This window comes from Mandrillus leucophaeus, unplaced genomic scaffold, assembly GCF_000951045.1.
Source record: "Mandrillus leucophaeus isolate KB7577 unplaced genomic scaffold, Mleu.le_1.0 Scaffold1176, whole genome shotgun sequence".
Taxonomy (NCBI): Eukaryota; Metazoa; Chordata; class Mammalia; order Primates; family Cercopithecidae; genus Mandrillus; species Mandrillus leucophaeus.
Genome location: NW_012100054.1, coordinates 454,375 through 476,555, shown reverse-complemented (window position 1 = coordinate 476,555; position 22,181 = coordinate 454,375). Strand labels below are relative to the sequence as shown.

The window sequence follows — 22,181 nt, the reverse complement described above, 5'->3', positions numbered from 1 at the left end:
ACAAAGAAGGACCCCCAGGCTTTCCAGCAGCCAGCAAGTGCTATTACTTTTTATTTAAAAGCAACTGGGAGAAACATTCCCCAAAGCAAAACCCGAAGTTCTCCCTGAGAATCGTCTGTGGGCGTCCGGGCCAGGGCCGCTGGGGTGCCACTCCGCAAGGGGTTCCTCTTCTCCCCGGGATCCCTGAGGGCTGGACGCGAGAGGACCCGTTGATCCCGGGGTGCCGGGAGGAGACGCCCGCCCTCTCCACGAGAGGGGGCGGCTCTGGCCTCGGAGCCGCCCCTCCTGCCGCCAGAGAACAAACGGGATATTCAGCAGTGGCCTGTGGCTGCCAGAGCAGCTCCTCAGGGGAAATTAAGCGTCGAGTCAGACGGCACCGTAATCGCCTTTAAAAGCGCCTCCGCCCCGCGGGCCGCGCAACCCTCGGCTACCTGGGCCGCCCCACGGCGGTGTGCGAGTGAGAGGGAGCGCGCGGGCCGCCGAGCGCCGGTGTGAGCCAGCACTGCTGCCAGTGTGAGCGGCGGTGGGTGCGGAGGGGCGTGTGTGCCGGCGCGCGCGCCGTGGGGTGCAAACCCCGAGCGTCTACGCTGCCATGAGGGGCGCGAACGCCTGGGCGCCACTCTGCCTGCTGCTGGCCGCCGCCACCCAGCTCTCGCAGCAGCAGTCCCCAGAGAGGTAACGCGACCCCCGCCCGGGCTCCCTCTCTCTCCCCTCCCTTCCTCCACCTCTGCAACCTCGCCGGCTGCTTTACTCAACCCACTTGGGCGCGCCTGGGTGACCCAGCGCGCGACCCTGCGCTCCCCGAGCGGTGCAGGCGTCCGCCACCCCCGCGCGTGGGCTGAGCCCCGGACCTGGGGACCCATCCCTGCTCGCTGGGCTCCCTCCTGGGTCTTCGGCCCGGCCTGCCTGATGGCCCTGCAGCTGGCTTGGCCACCACGTGGCGGGGCTTAATCTGACTTGTGTCTTCCCTCTCCCCGTGTCTATGGGGGCGGAGGGAAGCACTGGGGCCCAAATATGTGGATTTTGGTTTACCGCTGTTTTTTTTTTTCTTCGCGGAGAGGCTTTGCCCAGAGACCTAAACTAGGGAACAACCCTAGCGGCGCGGCCCCTAGGGAGCCGCTCTGGAAAGTTAACTCTTCGCCAACCTCGAGACGGCCCCAGGAGCTGGGCTGTGGGACCTGCCCGGTGGCCAACGTTGGCATCGCCTCTTCAGCCTTCGTTAATATCAGCCTCCCTTTCGATGGGAAGCGCTGCCAATGGCCAGTAATTTTCAGAAAGGGGGAGGAGAACTGGGCATCTCCAAATACGGGAACGGCAAACTTTTTTATATTAACCAATTGCTTGCCTATCTTTCTTTAAAACCATGTTCTTCATTCAGCCTGGCTCTTACCTTCTCTCCCACTCCCCCCAGTTAAATTGATGTATTTACCATTTTCCTACAAGACTTTGCCACAATGCCGAGGACTTGATTAGATATATAAAATCTTGTGTTACTATGATGGAGACAGATGGCAGCTGGACAGAATGCTTTATCAGGCTGCAATTTAAATATTCTAAGAGCTAGCAAGCTTTCGGATCCCATTATGGTGCGAGAATTGATTAATCAACATTAACTTTTTATATTAATAGGCTACACCTTTCTGAAGGTAACATCAGATTGTTAGACCATGTTTCAAATTACATTATCTTTTCTTCTTTTATGTTCCCAGACCTGTTTTCACATGTGGTGGCATTCTTACTGGAGAGTCTGGATTTATTGGCAGTGAAGGTTTTCCTGGAGTGTACCCTCCAAATAGCAAATGTACTTGGAAAATCACAGTAAGCATTTTTTAAAAAGGTATTCTCCTGGAAGTGGGTGTTGGAAACAGTGGGAGGCTGCTGCCTTTTTCCTCTGGTGGTAGGATTTGAGTAAGAGGCAAATGCCTGAAATAGTGAAATGTTGGATTTACCCCAACTATTGGGAAGATTTTTATTAATATAATAGATCTAGTCGTGTCCTGCATTAGTGATTACAAAGGGCACAAGGTAATGCTTGAAGGAATAAATTCTCAAAGCAAATGTGTTTCTGAAAGCCCAGTGTGACTCAGTTGAGTTTTATAGATTCATAATTAAAGCTGTTTTCAGTCAAAGGCCTGTGGTAATGACCTTTAGAGGTTTTTTGTTGCTCGTGCCTTCATAAATTCCCAGTGGGAAATAGAAGATCAAAGATAGTACTTTGACTACTCTATGCCCATTAGGAAAGGAAAAAGAAAAAAATTTAAAAAGCCCACTTAATGTTCCTGGGTTGAAACCACCTCTAAAGGCAGTGTAAGAATAGAGAATTAATGGGGGGAGGGCGGGGGTGGGAATCTAAATAGCAGCCAAGGGCCAATAGAAAGTCCATGCTGATTAGTAATAACATAGATGATGCTGAGTCAAGGTAAGCTGGATTTAGAGACAGCCATTTTTTTTTTTTTTTAACTGATTTAGAGTCAACTAGAGTGAGTCATCTTTCCAGTCAGTGTAGCATGGACTGTTATCTTCTTCACGTTTTCGTTGTTGGGAAGTTGTTTAGTAATTGAATACATTGGTTCACTGAGAACTTCCTTTAGTCAGGTTGTGCCACTGGAGGACTTATGATTTTTTAAAAAGTAGCCCCGGCTGACTGTGTAAACTAGCAGTTACTGTGTGCAGGCATTTACCGTGCCAAGTAGTTAACAAGTATAATCACCCAGAATCCTCAAAACAACTCTATGAGAAAGTATCTATTATCATCCCCATTTTATAGATGGGGAAGCTGAGGCCTGAAACAATTACAGAAATTGACTTAATCAGACAGTTGGTAAGCCCAACTTTATGTAAAGTAAAACCTACTCCCACTGAGGTCATTTTGCAGGCAGATATGAGAGGTCCCCTTTCATAATATAAAACTCAACTCTTACATGCCTTGACGGCCTCTTGTACAATACCAACCATGTCACAAACTGGTACAGATTTCATTATGTTATAGCACATATGGCCAGGAGAGAAGTCATAGAAAATAAGTTTGAAATACCATTAACATAAATGTGAAATAAGGCTCTGAAACAAAAATAAAAGCAGCTTGATTTTTCGTATCGTAATTGTGTTTTAAATGTAATTAAATGGCTGTAAGTTTTAAACGACCCTAGAAAATCAATGGCTCAGAGGCGTCATGTGCCCAAGAAGAAATTCATGGTTGGCCATGTGTTCTGAATATTGTGGACAGTGTTGATGTGACATTAAACTTTGAGGCGGGGGGACTCGTCCAGCGAAAGCTTTCCTTGATAAAGGAGCGTTTGCCTCAGGAGAGGCATGATTTCCTGTGTAGGAGTGAGGAAGTTAAATGGACGCTCCATCTGGATGTCTTGTGAAGGGAGAGCCTGTGAGCTCAGCAGTCACTTCCCTGGATTCAAATTCCAGTTTCACCGTCATAAACTCTGTGCCGGGGATTTACCTCCTTTAAACCTCAGGATTACTGTGAAGACAAAATGAGATAGTGCAAAATGCTTCAACTCAGTGCCTGAGTGGGGAAGAAGCTTGATTTGTCGGAAGAACAAATCAAGGAGGTCGGAGTGGCTGGAATGGAATGAGCAAGGGGACAGTGGGAAGAGAAGCGAAGGTGAACGGGACTCTGTAGGCCATGGTGGGGAGTTTGCATTTTGTTTTGAGTAGGAGTCCCTGGAAGATCTTAAGCAGAGGAATCTGGCGTCTGTGTGGAAGATGAACTGTAGGGAGTTAAGAGTAGAAGCAGACCAATTAGGAAGCTGTTGTGGTATCCAGGAGAGGGAAGATGGTGGAGTAGACAAGGTGGTAACAGAGAAGATGAAGAAATGCAGAGTCCTCTGCCTGCAGTTAGGGTATAGTGGCACCAGCTAGGAGGATATGCACCAGGCTCCGTCTCCCTGCTTAGCCATTCCAGACAGGACTGTGCTCTACTATGGCTTTGTCCGAGGCCATCTATTAAAGGTGTTTCCAAAGCTGGTTGGTCCAGCCCATTTTTCTGTTCCTGCAGTCAGTAAACCAAGAATAGTGTTCCCATTGGGTGATTCAGTATCACTTTTATTAAACTATCACAGAGACCAATGGAGATGGGAAAGCCTCAGAGTGGTCTTTAAACTGTAGTTCCTGTAGCTGGGGGGAAATATCTTGCTTTCACTCACTGGCCTCCCATTCTGTTCGTCCAAACCGGAGATGTGTCCCAGCATGGTAGCTTTCACCACTAAATAGTTTTCATTAAACTGTTTATCAATGGAAGAATGGGAAATGTCTGATTTTTAACTTTTGCTTTAAGAAAGGTGAATCCTAGTTGTTACCACCAAACTTCCAGTCCTTTGTATTGGACTTTCTGATATGGAAGTACAGCCCGCAGATTGGAAATTGAGATTTGTCCTTACATTATAGTACTTTAAAATTTTTATGGCAATTTCTTAGACAGCTGTACTGTTTCAACACACTATATTGGCTATTTAAATGTAAATTAAGTTAAATATTTAGTTTCTTAGTCATACTAGCCACATTCAAGTGCTCAGTAACCATATGTGGATAGTGGCTGCCTTACTGGACAATATGTAATATGGGTATTTCTGTCATCACAATTTTTCTTGTGGATAGTGCTGTGCTATTAATAGAAAAATTTTATGCTTAATTTTACTCATGTAAGGATATGTTGAAGACAGAGGTGCTCTGTGCTGCTTAGTTGTACTGCTTTGCAACTAGGGAAGCTTTGCAAATAGGGAAGCTGCACTGGTTCTTTGTAGTTGTTGCAGCTGTAACTGGAACTCAAGACTCTTGACTCAGCTTTACCACCAAGAGTTGATGGCCTTAACTGGTCTTAGGTTTTTACTTTTACTGTATGTGTTCTCAAAAAATGTATGCTTGGAGACTAAATTAGAGAATTTGAGTGTTAAGAAATAGTTGAATATTTTGTAATCCATGATGGGGTTGAGAGTTTCTTAGTTTCCTTTAGGAGTTGATTCTGGGGACTAGAACCTAAAAGGCATCTGCGTAAAATCCCCTAATTCTCATATATGGAGATGTGGGCATGACTGAAATGTGATTTGACAGCTAAGGTATATATATAATCCTTTGGAAAGTAGTGACTGGTCTTCTAAGCAGACTTGGAAGAACAATAGGATTGGGGTGAGGCATAAGTCACCCTAATTTATTTAAGAATAAGAATCAGTAACTCCACCTGTATTAAACACTGCAGCAAGAAATGAAACTCCAAAAGTTGACATCCCACCACCTGGACCCCTCTATTACAGTGATTTTTCTGCAGTTCGAGATTGTGTGCAGGAGACAACAGTAAGAAATCTCCGAGATCCATAGAGGAAGTAGGGGAGAGTGGACCATTGTGGAAAAAGCACAGCTGGTGTGATGTATTTCACTGCAACATAGGCAGGACACATTTAGAAGAGCCCACAAGGCATGGTGCTGGGTGCTAGAGACACATAGGTGAATTTGGAGGTGATGAGCACTTGGGGAGCTACCTGCTAGGATGTGTTCCCAAGGCCCTAAGTGGGAAGTGAGAGAAAGCCCACCAGGCATCTTATATTCTGTGCTCCACAGGCACCTCTGGCATAAAGATCACCATTCCATTAATAGCTTCATTATAAATTCATTGCAAACTCAGCAAATCATCAATACTTCTGTTCCTTGATATTTTCATTCATAACTTGTTCATTTTATAATTCCCATAATAGAATGAGAGATACATATTGATGATTTGACACAAATATGATTTGACACAAATATGCATTTTGTTTTGTTTTTTTTTTTTAAAGAAAAATAGACATACGTTGAGAGGCTGAGGCGGGTGGACCACCTGAGGTAAGGAGTACAACACTAGCCTAACCAATGTGGTGAAACCCCGTCTCTCCTAAAAATACAAAAATGAGCTGGGTGCGGTGGCAGGCGCCTGTAATCCCAGCTACTCAGGAGGCTGAGGCAGGAGAATCACTTGAGCCTGGGAGGCAGAGGTTGCAGTGAGCTGAGAACCTGCTATTGCACTCCAGCCTAGGCAATAAGAGTGAGACTCTATCTCAAAAAAAACCAAAAAAAAAAAAAAAAAACCAAAAAAAAAAAGACATTAATAGCAAAAATAAGACCTTGTGAAAGCAACTCTATTTAGAGTTTGACTTTGGATGCATGTGGTATGGGTGGCTGAGTGAAACCAGCTGAAACTTTGTTTATAGTAACTGCAAACCAGAGGAAACTTAAAGCCTAGAGCCTTCTGGGAATTCTCCTTGAACAGGTATATAGGAATTTTTGTTTAAAATTGGTTCCCAAACTTAAAACTAAACATCACATCTGAATGTCTAACGCAATTGCTGTTACATTATCTAATTGAAACAGCAATTGTTATGCAGAGATCGCTGGAATTGATTCTGTTCTTAGATTTAAAACTGGGCATAATTTACAAATCTGTTTTTAAAAGGTGATGATCTGGCCAGGTGCAGTGGCTTACGCCTGTAATCCCAGCACTTTGGAAAGCAGAGGCTGAAGGATCGCTTGAGCCTAGGAGTTCAAGGCTCCTGGAGTGAGCTGTGATCACACCACTGCACTCCAGGCTGGGTGACAGAGTGAGACCCCTTCTCTAAAGTATAATAATAATGATAAACAAGCAAACATAAAATAAGGCAATCCATGTATGTGGTCCTGTTGTTAAAAATCATTAGGTTTTTTTAATTTATAATTTAAAAGTACTGAAATTGGCCAATTATTTAAGGTTTCAGTCATTTCATTCTCAGCATAAATCTAACCTGAGAAAAATCAGCAAACATTGAGCAAAGATTTAGTCTTGGGGTCCACCTAGAATATAACTTTTTATCCCTTTATGAAGAAAATATGGGAGAGGCCAGGCATGGTGGCTCACACCTGTAATCCCAACACTTTAGGAGGCCGAGGAGGAGGATTGCTTGCGGCAAGGTGTTCAAGATCAGAGTTCAAGATCAGAGTTCAAGATCAGCCTGGACAACGTAAAGAGACCCTGTCTCTGCAAATTTTTTTTTAATTTTTTTTTTTTTTAAAGCCAGGAGTGGTGGTGCGCACCTGTAGTCCTCACTACTTGGGTGGCTAAGATTAGAGACTTTCTTGAGCCCAGGAGTCAGAGGGTATAGTGAGCTATGATTGTGCCACTGCACTCCAGCCTGGGTGACAGAGCAAGATCCTGATGATGATGATGATGATGTGGGAGGGTCACAGACCTTTGACAGAAATGGGAGGAGAATGTGGCAATGGGTAGAGGCAGTCCCATTAAAGCAAAAAGTATGTGGCAGAATTTTCCTTATTTAGCTACTTCATGAAGAAAAAAGTGTAAGTTGTCTTACATAGAAAAATCTTCAGATTCTCCAGGTAATTCAAGTATTATCATCTTTATAATTACATATGTTTTTCTGTTCAGTTAGAGTGAAATACAGTCACACAGCCCATAACAATGTTTCAGTCAATGACCACCACATATATGACAGTGGTGCCGTAAGATTATATTGCCGTGTTTTTATTGTACCTTTTCTTGTGTTTAGATACGCAAGTATTTACCATTGTTTTACACTTGCCTGCAGTGTTCAGTACAGGAACATGCTGTACAGTGTCGTAGCGTGAGAGCAATAGGCTGTACTATATAGCCTAGGTGTGTGGTGGGTTATACTATCAAGGTTTGTGTAAATGCACTCTGTGATATTTGGACAACAGAGTCACCTAATGATGCATTTCTCAGAATGTATCTCCATCATTAAATAACACCTGACTGTATACTTGTGATAGAAATCATGGAACTAAAAATAATAGTATTTATAGTTTTTAGCATACCTTCAAATGTATTGAATCATTTTATTTTATTTGCATCTGATTCTCTGGGATTGGGGTGACAGACCTTAGTATGACCATTTTATAAGTGGGGAAATTGAAGTCTAAAGAACTTGTATCTTAACTAATGTCATACTTGTAAATGGTATGAAAACGTCAGCACATAACGTTCTGACTCAGGATACCATTATACTCTCACGCACTTATTTATCAAATATTCACCAAGATTTTTTGAGCACCTCCTATGTAGTGGGCATTGCATTGGACTGTGGGGGTAGAAAGACAAGGCATAATTTCTGTCCTCAGGGAGTTTATAATCTCGTGGAGAGCAGTTAGACAAGAGAATCGGTAACGGTTATGTGTGTGAATTCTTATAATGCCCACTGTAAGCAGTTTTAAGTGTTAGTAATTTGGAATAAAGCTTATTTTCACTTTTAAAAATTATTGAAGATCTTAAGATTAGTTAAGGTGAAAATAATTATTGCTTCGTGCAAAGAGTATGACCTGTTTTACGTGTGTGCTACTCTAAGACTGGATAAGTTGTTACTGTATCCTTTGTAAGGATCTGTTTGACTTCCCAGGATTATTTTACATGTGCCTTGATATTTCTGAAGATGCCTAATAAACAATTATGTGAAGGCATTCCTGTAACATTGCCTTGAGGGCAATTTTATAACTTACATATGTTAAAGTCATCATACTTAATCCATCCTCCAGATGCCTGATTAAATGGCATTCCTATTTAGTTGAAGGAGCTAGTAGATTAAAAATGTGATTGGAGGCCGGGCGCGGTGGCTCACGCCTGTAATCCCAGCACTTTGGGAGGCCGAGACGGGGGGGATCACGAGGTCAGGAGATCGAGACCATCCTGGCTAACATGGTGAAACCCCGTCTCTACTAAAAATACAAAAAAAAAATTAGCCAGGCGTGGTGGCGGGCGCCTGTAGTCCCAGCTACTCGGGAGGCTGAGGCAGGAGAATGGCGTGAACCCGGGAGGCAGAGCTTGCAGTGAGCCGAGATCGCGCCACTGCGCTCCAGTCTGGGCGATAGAGCAAGACTCAATCTCAAAAAAAAAAAAAAAAAAGAAAAAAAAAAAAAGTGATTGGGATTTATGTCTTCCCAATAACTTTTGTATGGCTTCATGAGAAGAAAGAGTCAGCAGTGGTGAGCAAAGGGTTTGCGAAAATTGAGACATAGTGATAGTCTAGTAAGATCAGTGCTAGGTGTATAATTTGAGAAAACAAATAGTGAATTTAGGCAGGAACTCAACTTTTAAGTCACTTAATTATACCTAAGGGTATAGCAAGGGGTTCTAAAATTGCTGTAACTATTATTTGCCTGGTATAACCACAGCAAGACAGATAGGGGAATGGAATTTTGACTTTAAACACACATTTCCTGACTTTAAACTGCACATAGGATTTAGAATTATATAGAGACTTAAATTCCAATCTTAACTATGGGCTTTTTAAAGAAAATATATATGTATACATTGGTTGCACTAGGCTCATTATTTCAGTTGCCTGAATAGTAACTTAATCCAATGCTTGAGCTAGTATTCTTTATATTTAAGAATAGTAAAAATGAGTATAACTAACAGAAAATGTTTGCATATCCAGACCATATGAATGGGATAAGAGCACTGTAGCTTGTTTTTTTTTTTTTTTTTTTTTTTTTTTTTTTGGGGGGGGAGGGGGGGAGGTGGGATGGGGTTATTTTTTAATCCAGAAAGTATAATTTGGAAACTTTACAAATCTTTTTTTTTTTTTTTTTTTTTTATACGGAGTCTCGCTTTATCGCCCAGGCTGGAGCGCAGTGGCATGATCTTGGCTCACTGCAAGCTCCGCCTCCTGCGGTCACGCCATTCTCCTGCTTCAGCCTCCCCAGTAGCTGGGACTACAGGCGCCCGCCACCACACCTGGCTAATTTTTTGTATTTTTTAGTAGACAGGGGGTTTCACCATGTTAGCCAGGATGGTCTCAATCTTCTGACCTCGTGATCCTCCCGCCTTGGCCTCCCAAAGTGCTGGGATTACAGGCGTGAGCTACCGCGCACGGACAAAACGTTACAATTCTTACGGCACATAAGCTGTTCAATTAGATTCAGTTGAAAAGATAGCAGAAAAATTTAAAAGTTTTCATTATTGCCTTAACTTTTTCTGGGAAGCAGGGCAAATATAAATCCTAAATCCTAAATAAATAAGCAAGCACTGTAGGTGACATTTTCCCACCGGGGCCTCAGTCCAATTTTTCTAAATTTGTTTAGCTTTCTGCCTGCTTTTGAAGGCTTCTGTTGCTTGTTTTTGTTTTCTTTTTCTTTGCTCTTTCACATGGAAATCAAGTCTGTTTTTATTGATTGAAAACGATGTTTTATAAATAACTTGTTTGTACTGCTTGCATTTTTAGTGCTGTGTTCAAGCAGATGCCTTAGAAGAGGTTTAATGAGTAGAAAAGAAAATGAGAAAACATGAAAATGAAGTCTTCATGTATATTTTTTTTTCTGAAAGAGATTCTCTTTAATAACATATTCATACCAAACAAAAATCATTCTTTCCTGAAACATCACTATAAAAATAGAACATAAAGATAACACATTTTTTTAAAGTAGTATAAATCAAGAAGGCATTTAGTATAATTAAAACACTCAGAAAGGATTTTTAAGAATATATTATTTAAAAGACAGATTAAATTACTTTTATATCCCTTGACCACCTCCAGAGTTAAATTTATGATGTGAAATTATGGGCAAATAAGAATTGTACCATAAATTTGAAAATGCCTTAAAATCTCTGATTTGGCAGTAAAAAAGGGAAGGGTCTCATTTATTGGTTGCTTAATGCTGAAGACCAGAGAAACATTTAGAGGGCTCCTAATTCTAAGGAGTTCTTTCGGGTTTTTTTTGAGACAAAGTCTCACTTTGTTGCCCAGTTTGGAGTGCAGTGGTATGATCTTGGCTCACTGCAGCCTCCGCTTTCTGGGTTCAAGAGATTCTCCTGCCTTAGCCTCCCAGTAGCTGGGACTAGAGGCACCCACCACCACGCTTGGCTAATTTTTGTATTTTTTAGTAGAGACAGGGTTTTGCCATGTTGACTGGTCTCAGACTCCTGACCTCAAGTCAATCCGCCCACCTTGGTCTCCCAAAGTGGGATTTCTTTTCCCACATTGCTCTACTTAGTCAGGAGAGTGCTTTTGTGTGCTGTCACTTTCCCATGTTTCTCGTACAGAGAAATGTTACATGTATGGATTGCTCCTCAATCCTATGAAAACTGTAATAACCACTGTCAACTTAGACAGTTGCAACTTATGAGTTCACAGCTTTATCAAGGGTGGCAATAGCACTTTGGGGGACTTTTGAATTTCTTACTCTAGGAACTTGGGAGAAAATAAGTGTTTTCCTCAGATACATTATTTGGTTGATCATGAGAGTCAGTATGGCAAGTCTTTAGGAAACAAATATAAACATCCCAAAATAAATGGAACACCCACAGAGAAGTGGGGAGTTGGAATTATGACTGCCCAAAGCACAAGCCCTGCCACTAAATATCACCTCTCTTTTACCACCTCACCCCAAGCCGCTCCTGAGTACTGCATATAATAAAATAGTGTTTTCAAAACTATGAAGGGAGGGAGAGACCATTTAATCAAAGATGGGCTGTTACATGGACCGGACTGACAAGAAGAAAAGCACAGGGAACCCAGGGGCAATTTTACTCCTGCTAAATGCTCCTAGAGATGAATAAGGGTTTGATTGCTAGACACAGACCTTCTGAAATCCCTGGGCTACACTTGAGCGCCTCCAAATAAATTGTAATTTGTTAATTCATTAAAATTCTAAAGTACCCACCAGAGATCAGGTGCTGGATTGGGCACAGAAACTGCAATAATTGAAAAATCACATTCCTGAATGGGGCTGGGTGAGGTAAGGAGGCTCTTACTAGTTGGGGTGATGTCCCAGAAACAATGAACAGTGGCACAGGGTGACAGGGATCATGGTACAGGGTTATACGTGTGATATTGCTCAGTTACTAGAAGAATGGGCGTTGGAGAGTTATACTGACATGGGTTCAAATCCCTGTTCAGCCCTTTAATTTACTAGGTATGTGATTAAGTTTCTGGAACTTTCTGAAGTTAGTATCCTGGATGTAATGGTCAAACCTGCCTTGTAAGGTTGATCTGAAGACTGAAGGAGGCAGTAGATGAAAGGCCCTTGGCACAGCGCTTGGTACAAGCAGGCACTCAATAAATGGTAGTGTTGCTTTATTTATTTATTTTTTAACCTCTCTTCCAGGTCTGTAATAAGGAATAGAAGTGTGGTGTTTGTGTAGAACTTGTCTACAAGCCAACTTGTTTCAAGCTGGATGGTAATCCCTTTGGGGCATGGCGAGTTCCCATTGGAAATACCCATTCCTACTCACTATGCCCTTTCTTCATTTAAAATATGATCTTTCATAAGATCTGGACTTTGTCCACAGAAGCGCTTCCAAACCCTCCCTACTTCAACCAGCCACCGCTACCCCATCACCAACCAAGGGCATTCCTTAACCGTTAACTTTTCAAAGTAGAGAAAAGATTGTCGGTTAAAAACTGCAAATAATTTTCTCTGTTTACAGATGGAGATTTTATTTTACCTTTGGAGTCCCAAATCATTAGAATAGGCCTCACTAATTATACAAATTAAGTAAAGACTGTATTCACTTATTCCTAATAGAGACACAACATAATATGGTGGTTACAAGTGTATTTTCTAACAGTGTAGTTTCTGGAGCCAGACAACCTGGTTCAAATACCAGCTCCACTGTTGTGCTGGTGAGTCTCCAAAGATGACCTCCCCAATCACCACACCTCCTGCTATTCGTGCCTTTTTCTGGTATCCCCCAGCATGGAATCTGGGCTTGCCCTTGGAACAAATCGGATGGAGCAGAGGTGACATTACATGACTTCTGGGGCAAGAACATGAGAAGCTGCCATATAAGGACCACCATGCTGTGAGGATGCCTAACATAGCCATGTAGAGAGGCTTTGTGGAGAGAGAGAGAGGCCCAGAAGGTCCCTAGTAGTTCCAGTCTTCTCAGCTGAGGTGCCAGACATGTGAATGAAGTCATTTTGAAGGCCTAGCCCAGTGAGCCTTCAGATGACTCAAGCCCAAGCTCCTAACTGATAGTAAATGCATGAGAGAATTCAAGCCAGAACCTTCCAGCTGAGACCAGTGACCCACAGAACCGTAACAAATAAGAATACATTATTGTTTTAAGCCACTAAATTTGGGGGTTGTTTGTTGTGCGGCAGGAGATTACTGTAATAGTTACGAGCTGTATGACTTTGGGCTTGCTACTTAACCTCCCTGTGCCTCAGTTTCCTCATCTATAAAATGTGGATGATAATACTCCCTACCTCATAGGATTGCTTTGGGACTGAAATTAGTTATTATGTGTACGGCATTAAGAACAGTGCCTAGCACATGGTAAATACTCAAAAAAATGTTATTTCTTCATGAAATATTAAACTTATTGAACACTATGTGCCATGGCCTGTTTCATATCCTGGGCACACAGTGAGAAGGTCCCTGCACTAATGGTACTTGCATTCTAGAAGCAGGAGAGAAACCATAAAATAGATAGGATGGTGATGTTAAGAGTGACCCTGATGAGGTGACATTTGAGTGGAAACCTAGATGATGCAAAGAGTCTACTCACTGATGGTTCTTGGAGAAACTGTGAGGTCACCACTCCTTCGGGTGCAGTGATTTATTATGTGGCAGCAGACAGTATCTCTGAGGCTTCTTGCCCGTCATGAGTGAAGCACAAAATGTCTCCTGGATGTTTATAAATGGAAAGGCCTTGCTCATGGATTAAGGTTAGCTCCTGTGGTGAGGGTGGTAGGTTTGGATTGCTTCTTTATGTTTGGTTTCTTTGGTTTTTGACTTTAAGAGATGCTTTGGGGATGTGACACGGGGAGGAGGGAGCTGAAGGGTCTGTTTTTATGAGGAATGTTGCCTTGGGTTCTGGGTACCAGAACTTTGCACTGTGGTACGGAGTTGGGAGGAAGCTGTTTTCGTCATCTCCATTCACAGCTCTCTGCAACCTTTGTTGGGGGGAATCTTAAGAACATCAAGAAAGAGCGCCCTTGGAACAGATAGAGATTTCCTCTTCATGGGTCTGTCCAGGGTACTTCCATCAGCAGGGACATTTCATTTACACATTCATCTGTTGATTGACACTTGGGTGTGCTTCTCCCTTTTGGCTATTTTGAGTATTTTGAACCATGCAGTGCTTTCACTTCCTTTGCATATGTAGTCAGGAGTGGAACTGCTGGATCATGTGATAATTTAGGTTTTGAGGAATCGCCAAACTGTTTTCTAGAAGTGAAAGAGAAAAAAACCTGGTGAACACTGTTACCAGGAAGCCAGACTGCTTTGTAGGCCAATGTGGATGTCCCCTGGAGTTGCTCCCAAACAACTGGCATTTTGAAGAGAATGCTGGCACAGTCATCAGCTGCTATGAACTTGAGCCATTGTGCTTTAGTGGTTACAACTTGTGCATTGTTTAAAGATACATATATTTGTGGTTGACAAAATTTTTTTAAACAAGGGGATCATCAGGAGCCAGGCAGCTACTCCAGGAGATGCCCAATATGCTTGTTTTCATTATGATAACTATAATTTTAATGAACTTATTTTATTATTTCCCCATAAATCTTAGATATATGAAAATTTGTTCCTATAAATCTTAGCTATGCATATACTATTTTATTATTCCTTATCAATCTGTATACATCTGCAAATAACAAAACTATATTTCTTAGAATAGAAATAACAGAATTATGAAGTCAGAAGGGAATTATCAGACAGTCTTCCTAACTACCTGTCTGTACCCTAGTACACACCGGATGTCCACTTCCTCTGTGTTCCCATAGCATTCGGGGACATCTTTATTATAGCACTGATCAGCCTGTATTATAATCATGTTTATTAATCTGCCTTCCCTACTAAACTATAAAGCTCTTGCAGACAAGGCCCTTGTTTTAGTTGTCTGTTTTCCTGGTAGCTAACGTAGTGGTTGACACATACAGTAGTAGGTGAGTGAGAGAATGAATTGATTAATCAATCAATTCATAGCTCCATCCACCTGCTTCTGGGCAGAACAGCACAGAAATGATAAATCTCTGAAGAAAAGTATCAATTTGTTTCCAAAGATGTCTGGAGAAAGGAGATGTATTAGTCCATTTTCACACTGCTATAAAAAACTACCTGAGACTGGGTAATTTATAAAGAAAAGAGGTTTAATTGACTCACAGTTCTGCATGGCTGCGAAGGCCTCAGGAAACTTAATCACCATGGAAAGTGAAGGGGAAGCAAGGCACGTCTTACATCATGGCAGAGAGTAAAGGGGGAGTGCCACATTTCAAACCATCAGCTCGGCAGGGCACAGTGGCTCATGCCTTTAATCCCAACACTTTGGGAGGCCAAGGCGGGCGGATCACGAGGTCAGAAGATCGAGACCATCCTGGCCAACATGGTGAAACCCCATCTCTACTAAAAATACAAAAACTAGCTGGGTGTGGTGGTGCGCGCCTGTAGTCCCAGCTACTCGGGAGGCTGAGGCAGGAGAATTTCTTGAACCCGTGAGGCGGAGGTTTCAGTGAGCCGAGATTGCGCCACTACACTCCAGCCTGGCAACAGAGCAAGACTCTGTCTAAAATAAAATAAAATAAAATAAAACCATTAGCTCTCATGAGAACTCATTCACTGTCACGAGAATGGCATGGGGGAACCGCCCCTATGATCCAGTCACCTCCCACCAGGCTCCTCCTGCAACATGTGAGGATTACAATTTGAGATGAGATTTGGATGGGGACCCAGAGCCAGACCATATCAGGAGACTTCTAAGTTTTTGTACTCTGTAGAATTCTACATCGAGAAAGATGTTCTCTTCCTGTGTCCTCCCCTGCTGTGTGTCTAGTTGCATTCTACACCCCCAAGTGTGTCATTTTCTGTCACCATATGATTGTATTGAATGACTGTCAGTGTACCAACATTGGTGACATGAACAGAGCAGCAGGCCGTTTGGACTTATTGTTGGTTTCTGAATACTCACTTTCCAGTGTAGGTGAACATTCCAGATACATCATTAACTGAAGCTCCTATGTGCTTTCTCTATTTACATTCCACTAGTCAGTTGAAATATAAATATGTATTATGCTTCTTGTAGATGCAAGAGTATAATGCTACAATTTTAATGTTAACTTTGTTAATTATATGTGTAAAATTATTTTGTGTTAAACTTTCAAATCATCAAATAAGGAAATAGGTTAACAGTTAATATGAATTAAGAGAGTATATTATATAGGTAGGTAACTTTAAAAAATTTTTTCTTTTTTTTTTTTTGAGATGGAGTTTCGCTCTAGTTGCCCAGGCTGGAGGGTGATGGTGCGATCTTGGCTCACTGCAACCTCCGCCTCCCGGGTTCAGGTGATTCTCCTGCCTCAGCCTCCTGAATAAGCTGGGATTACAGGCGCCTGCCACCACACTGGGCTAATTTTTGTATTTTTAGTAGAGCTGGGGTTTCACCATGTTGGCCAGGCTGGTCTTGAACTCCTGACCTCAGGGTGATCCCCCTGCCTCAGCCTCCCAAAGTGCTGGGATAACAGGTGTGAGCCACTATGCCTGGCCAACGTTTTCTTTTAGAGTCAACAAGTGCTTATGAAAATGTAAGTAATATAAGGTTGAGTGATATAGATGAGGTTTTATCATAATTCTAACATTTTAAAAATTGAATATTGAACTAACATTTATAACATTAAATAAAATCACCTTCAGTATGTATTTAAGTTTTCAGTATTTCTTCCCATTTGGACCATAAGTCTTTTGGGGAAAAATAAAAGCACTTTTTGGTGGGGAATTCTTTATATCTTCTCAGGATGAATTAATAGTAAATCTTATCCTTTTAATGATACTTGGTTCTGGCTAAACTGTGATTTTCACACTTGCCCAAGATAGGTATTCAGTGATCCTGGAGTAAATATATGAGGGAAACGGGCATTGTGGCTTTGTGATGTAGAGCCATGTAACAGGAGAGAAGATTTTTTTCCCTTAGTGGTTATTTGGTGAGCTATATGAAGACAGAAGGTTGAATACCTGCTATGGATGCAACAAGGAAGGATGCTGGAATGGGGATCAATGAGATTATTTTATTCGATTCATACAACAAACATTTACTTAGCTTGGACTGTTCTAGGCACATGGGATATATCAGTGAGCCAAACAGAGACTCTTGCCCTTGAGAAGCTTTACATGCCTAGGATGTTCTAGGAGCAGCAAAGAGGCCTATGGGGTGAACAAGCAGAAGGTTGTAGAAGCTGAGGTCGTTGAGAAGGAAGTGGGGTAGATCCTAAAGAGCCCAGTGGGCCATTGTGAGTGAAATGGAAAGCTTATCAATAAGGGCTCCCGTAGAAAATAGCACAGTCAAAATACAGTGATTCAAGGGGGGTTGTTTACATAGGGACTATCCAGAAAGAGTAGGTAGGCTACAAAGGATAGTACAGTAACACAGAGAAAGTGGCAGACAGGCTGTCACCGCTTCTAGTCCCCAAAGGAGGTGTGGAGGGTGTTGGTACTAGAAGCCAGGAGTCAGCACAAAGTGACCTCACAGAGAAAGAGACAGGAAAGTAAATGCCCTGACCTGACTCTCCTCTCTGTTTTCAGTGTCTTGTTGGGGCTTCCCATGGCCAAAAGCAACTGAAAGACAGTTGTTGATGCATTCATTTAGGTCAACCACCCAAGAAGAGTAGGGTGAAGATGGGAGGAGAGTGGATCTGGAGGGGCAAATGGACAATGTTTGGCACAGGGAGTCTGTATTGGGGTTCTCCAGAAGTAGAACCAATAGGAGATGTAGATATATAAATGTATATGTATATAAAAATATGTATGTCTATGTTAATACAAGTACATATGTATATTGAACATACACACACACATATATACACACATATAAAGACCTTTATTTCAAGGAATTCGTTTATGTGATTGTGGGATTAGGGAATAGTCAGTCTGAAATTTGCACTGCAAGTCAGCAGACTGAAAACTCCCAGTGAGAAGATACTGCTGCAGTCTTGAGACAATTTCTTCTTCCTCAGGGAAACCTCAGTTTTGTTCTTAAGGCCTTCCAACTGATTGGATGAGGGCCACCCACATGATTGAGGATAATCTCTTAAGGTGAACTGATTGTAGATGTTAACTGCATCTACAAAACACCTTCATGGCAATACCTAGATTATTGTTGATTGAATAACCACTTACTATAGTCTAGCCAAGTTGACCCAGAAAACTAAACCATCTCAGAGCCACAGCCACTCAAACCCACTGCAGGGTTTTAAGCAGAGGAGTGCCATAATGTGGCTTGTGATTTCAAAGGATCACCCTGAACACTGTGCTGAGAACAGATCATGGGGTGCAAGAATGGAAGACGGGAGAGCAGGTGGGAGCCTTTTGCTGTAATTCATATGAGAGAGAATGAGGGCTTGGGCCAGCATGGGAACCATGGAGGTGGTGAGGGGATGGTCAGTTTTCTGGATATATTTTAAAATAGAGCCAATAAAAATTATTAATGGATAAGATAAGGAGTGTAAGAGAAAAAAGAGGAGTCAAGAATGACCTCAGAGCCAACTGGAAGGATGAAGGATGCAATCAGCTGTACAGGGAAGACAGAGGTGGAGCAGCTTTGGCAGGGGAGGCCGAGGGTCTGTCTTCGACATGTTAAACTCAGCTGTACATTAGACCCCAAGTGATGACGTCACAGCAGATAGCTGTTCCAAATATGATTTTATTATCAGGGAGAACAGGGAGCAGGTAACAGTTTCCTTCCTGTTCTTGGACCAGTACTTTAGGATGTAACAAAAATTGGAAACATGATAAATGGCAGCTGGTGAGTCCCTGTCTTTAAAGCATGCAGTTCAAGGAACTGGGTGGCTGTATCCAACTATGTGTAGGTGTGCTGGCTGCTGAAGATAAAGCTGCTCTTGACTTAGGTTTTGAGAAGAAGAACAGTATATAGTAAAAAACAAAAAACAAACAAAAGCCTCATTCACTGATAATGGCAATAGAGACACTTTTGTTTCAGATGGCTTGCTCTAGTGTATCACAGGAATAAATCCTATTTCTTGCCTAACCTGAGCCTGTTATTCTGAACCAAAATGTCACCATTTTACATTGAAAGTAAGACATCAGGATTTTTTGAGGTTGAACTGTGGTCAAAGGGCTTGGTTGTTGAGAGTTTGGAGTCTTCCTAATGCTTGATGTTTTTCTTCACTCTTCAGAGAAATCAGTAATTTATTATTGCACAAAACCCTACCCAGATGCTGCAGCAAAACATGAAAAATACTTTCTAGAGCTAAATGCTATCAGAGATAGAATCAGGGACACGTTTACTGCTATTGTCCAAATTTAAACAGTCCACTTTTTAGATCTTGAGTGTGATCTATCCATCAACCTAACACATTTTCCATAATACTGGAGTTTGTAATGAGGAATCATTCCGTTACTTCTGGGTCCTAATTTGATTTGACTATCCAGAACCATCTGATGAAGCTAGCAAGCACTTTGCCACCGTTGACAGCCTGTTATTTTGAGTTAGGATCTTCTAACTTACAGAGACAGAGAACAAAAAAGTGACTGCTTTTGCGATAATTACCTAACAGATTGACATATGTTAAAATTATCCCTCTCATTCATGTGAAAGTAGTATTAATTTTAAGATAGGATGGTTAATTTTTATTTTTAAAAAACAGGCCTACTATTGATGGTGTTGACAAAAGGAGTAAATCTCTGTAAAATATTTGAAGAGATTTATTCTGAACCAAATAGGACCATGACCCATGCCACAGCCCCAGGAGGCCCTGAGAACATGTGCCCCAGGTGCTTGGGCCACAGCTTGGTTTTATGCATTTAGGGAGACAGAAGGCATCAATCATTACATGTAAGGTGTACATTGGTTTGGTCTGGAAAGGCGGGACAACTTGAAGTAGGGGGGCTTCTAGGTCATCTGGATTCAAATATTTTTCTGATTGGCAGTTGGTTGAAAGGGTTAAATTATTATCTAAAGACCTGGAATCAATAGAAGTAAGTGTCTGATTAAGATAAAGGGTTGTGGAGACCAAGGTTTTTATCATGCAGATGAAGCCTCCAGATAAGAGGCTTCAGAGAGAATACACTGTGTTTCTTACCAGATTTCAAAAGGTGCCAGACTCTTAGTTAATTCTCTCCTGGATCAGGGAGAAGATCTGGAAAGGGAAGGAAATTCTCTACAGAATGTAGATTTTCCCCCAACAGACGGCTTTGCAAGGCCATTTCAAAATATGTGAAAGATACATATTTTAGGGTAAAATACTTGGAATTCTTTCAGGGCCTGCTATCTGTCATGTTGATATCTTATTGCTACAAAGAGTCTGTTTTGTCAGTCTAAGGTCTCTGTTTTAATATTAATGCTGGTCACCTGTGCCTGGATTCCAAAGGGAGGAGGGTATGATGAGTCATGTCCGACCCCCCTGTTATATATAAAGTTTCGGTGCTGCAAAAGAAATAGCACTTGAATATAAAATTTTCTTTTAATTCTCAGCAAGGCAAGTTACTTCTGTAGAAGGGTGTGCCCTTACAGATGGAGCAATGGTGAGCACATACTTGGACAAGGGAGGGGAAGGGTTCTTATCCCTGACGCATGTGGCCCCTGCTGCTGTGTCGTTCCCCTATTGCCTAGGGTTAGACTGCACAGGCTAAACTAATTCTGATAGGCTGATTTAAAGAGAGTGATGATGTGAGTGCTTTGGCAGGGAAAAAATGGTTGTGCAAGGTGGAGAATGAGTCAGGGTGGGGCACGTAGCAGGTAATCTGAATAAGTTAGAGTGGAGCAGGTGATCAGAATGAGTCAGGTTGGAGCAGGTGATTGAAAAAGGTTGCTTTACCCGGAAGGTGAGTTTAAAAGTAGAAGGCAAGGAAGTGAACATACTAACATATTGATTCTTTGAAGAGAAATTTAGAACTTATATCTAACACCCTTTCCCATCATGGCTGAACTAGTTTTTCAGATTAGCTTTGGAATGCCCTTGGCCAAGAGGAGGGATCCATTCAGTTGGATGAGGGGCTTAGAATTTTATATTTGGTTTGCAATGAACTGTGTATATTACCAGTATCTATCAAGTGGTCCTTGGCGGCCAAAAGTTTGAGAAACACTATCCTAGACAGTGCTGTCCTTGAGCGCAGAAGCCACAGTTACCTTTGTCCTTTCCTTAGAGCCCTGCACCTGACCTGACACATAGTAGGTATTTAATAAATATTTGATTAATTTATTTTAAACATTGTATGGCTTTTATGGGAGAAACAAAAGAATTGTCATTGTTTCCTCCTGTTCCTTGCCTTCTCCTCAAGTAACTTATATTAATTTGGGAAGAGTTTATAACCATTTCATTTCTGAGTTTTACATTCTGCTTCAGTTTTCTCAGACATCTCAGGTACTTTTCTGAGCTGAAACCAAAATGAAGTCACCATCCTCCACAACCTGGAAGCTGCCAAACTAACCACTGATATTCCTAATTTATTTATATATGTAGCTATATGCTTTACTTCATGAGAAACTACCAGACCAGTTTCCAAAGGGGTTGACCATTTTGCGCTCCTATTGGCAATGGTTAGAAGTTCTGTTTGCCCCACATTCTGATATTTGGTATCATCAGTCTTTCTAGTTTTAGCTATTCTACTGGGCAAAATTCTAGTCATATCACATTGTGATTTTAGTTGGCATTTCCCTGATGGCTAATAAGGTTGAACTCTTTTTTCATGTGCATATTGGTCTTTGTTTGTGAAGGGTACGCTAAGTCTTATGTCCATGTTTTTTATTGGATTGTCTTTTATCAGGAAGTTGTAATTCTTTATTCCAAATACAAGTTTGTCAGGTGTATGTATTGCAATTTTTTTCCCCATCTGTAGTTTATCTACTCATTAACAGTTACTTTTGATGAGCAGAAATTAAAACACTTTTGAAATCCAATTTAGTAGTTTTTAACTCTTGCAGTTACTACTTTCTTGCTACCCAAGATTGCAAAGATATTCTTCTGATATGGCTCTGTTGTCTGGGGAAACACCCAGGGTCCTTTATCTCGCACCGAGAAAATTAGCGACATGGAGACATTTGTGAAGTGGATTAAGGAGCAGAAAGTTTAATGGGCAAGAAAGAAGAGAACAGCTCCCCCGACGACGGAGGGAGGACTAACCCCCGTGTGTGGCAGAAAACAGTCAGTTATACTGGGAGGCTTGAGGAGGCAGTGTCTGATTTGCATAGGGCCCAGGGGATTGGTTTGATCAGGTGCATCATTCACATAGCCCTCGAAAAA

General features: G+C 41.9%; 1 protein-coding gene across 1 annotated transcript in view; it reads left to right on the top strand.

Moving 5' to 3' along the window:
- The first annotated feature begins 301 nt into the window (after positions 1 to 301).
- PCOLCE2 (procollagen C-endopeptidase enhancer 2) overlaps positions 302 to 22,181 on the top strand; it is a 72,290-nt gene continuing 50,410 nt past the window's right edge. The window contains exons 1-2 of the mRNA XM_012001296.1: positions 302 to 675; positions 1,710 to 1,818. Coding sequence (XP_011856686.1) covers positions 593 to 675; positions 1,710 to 1,818 — 192 coding nt within the window. The 5' untranslated portion in view covers positions 302 to 592. The remainder of the gene's footprint in view (positions 676 to 1,709; positions 1,819 to 22,181) is intronic.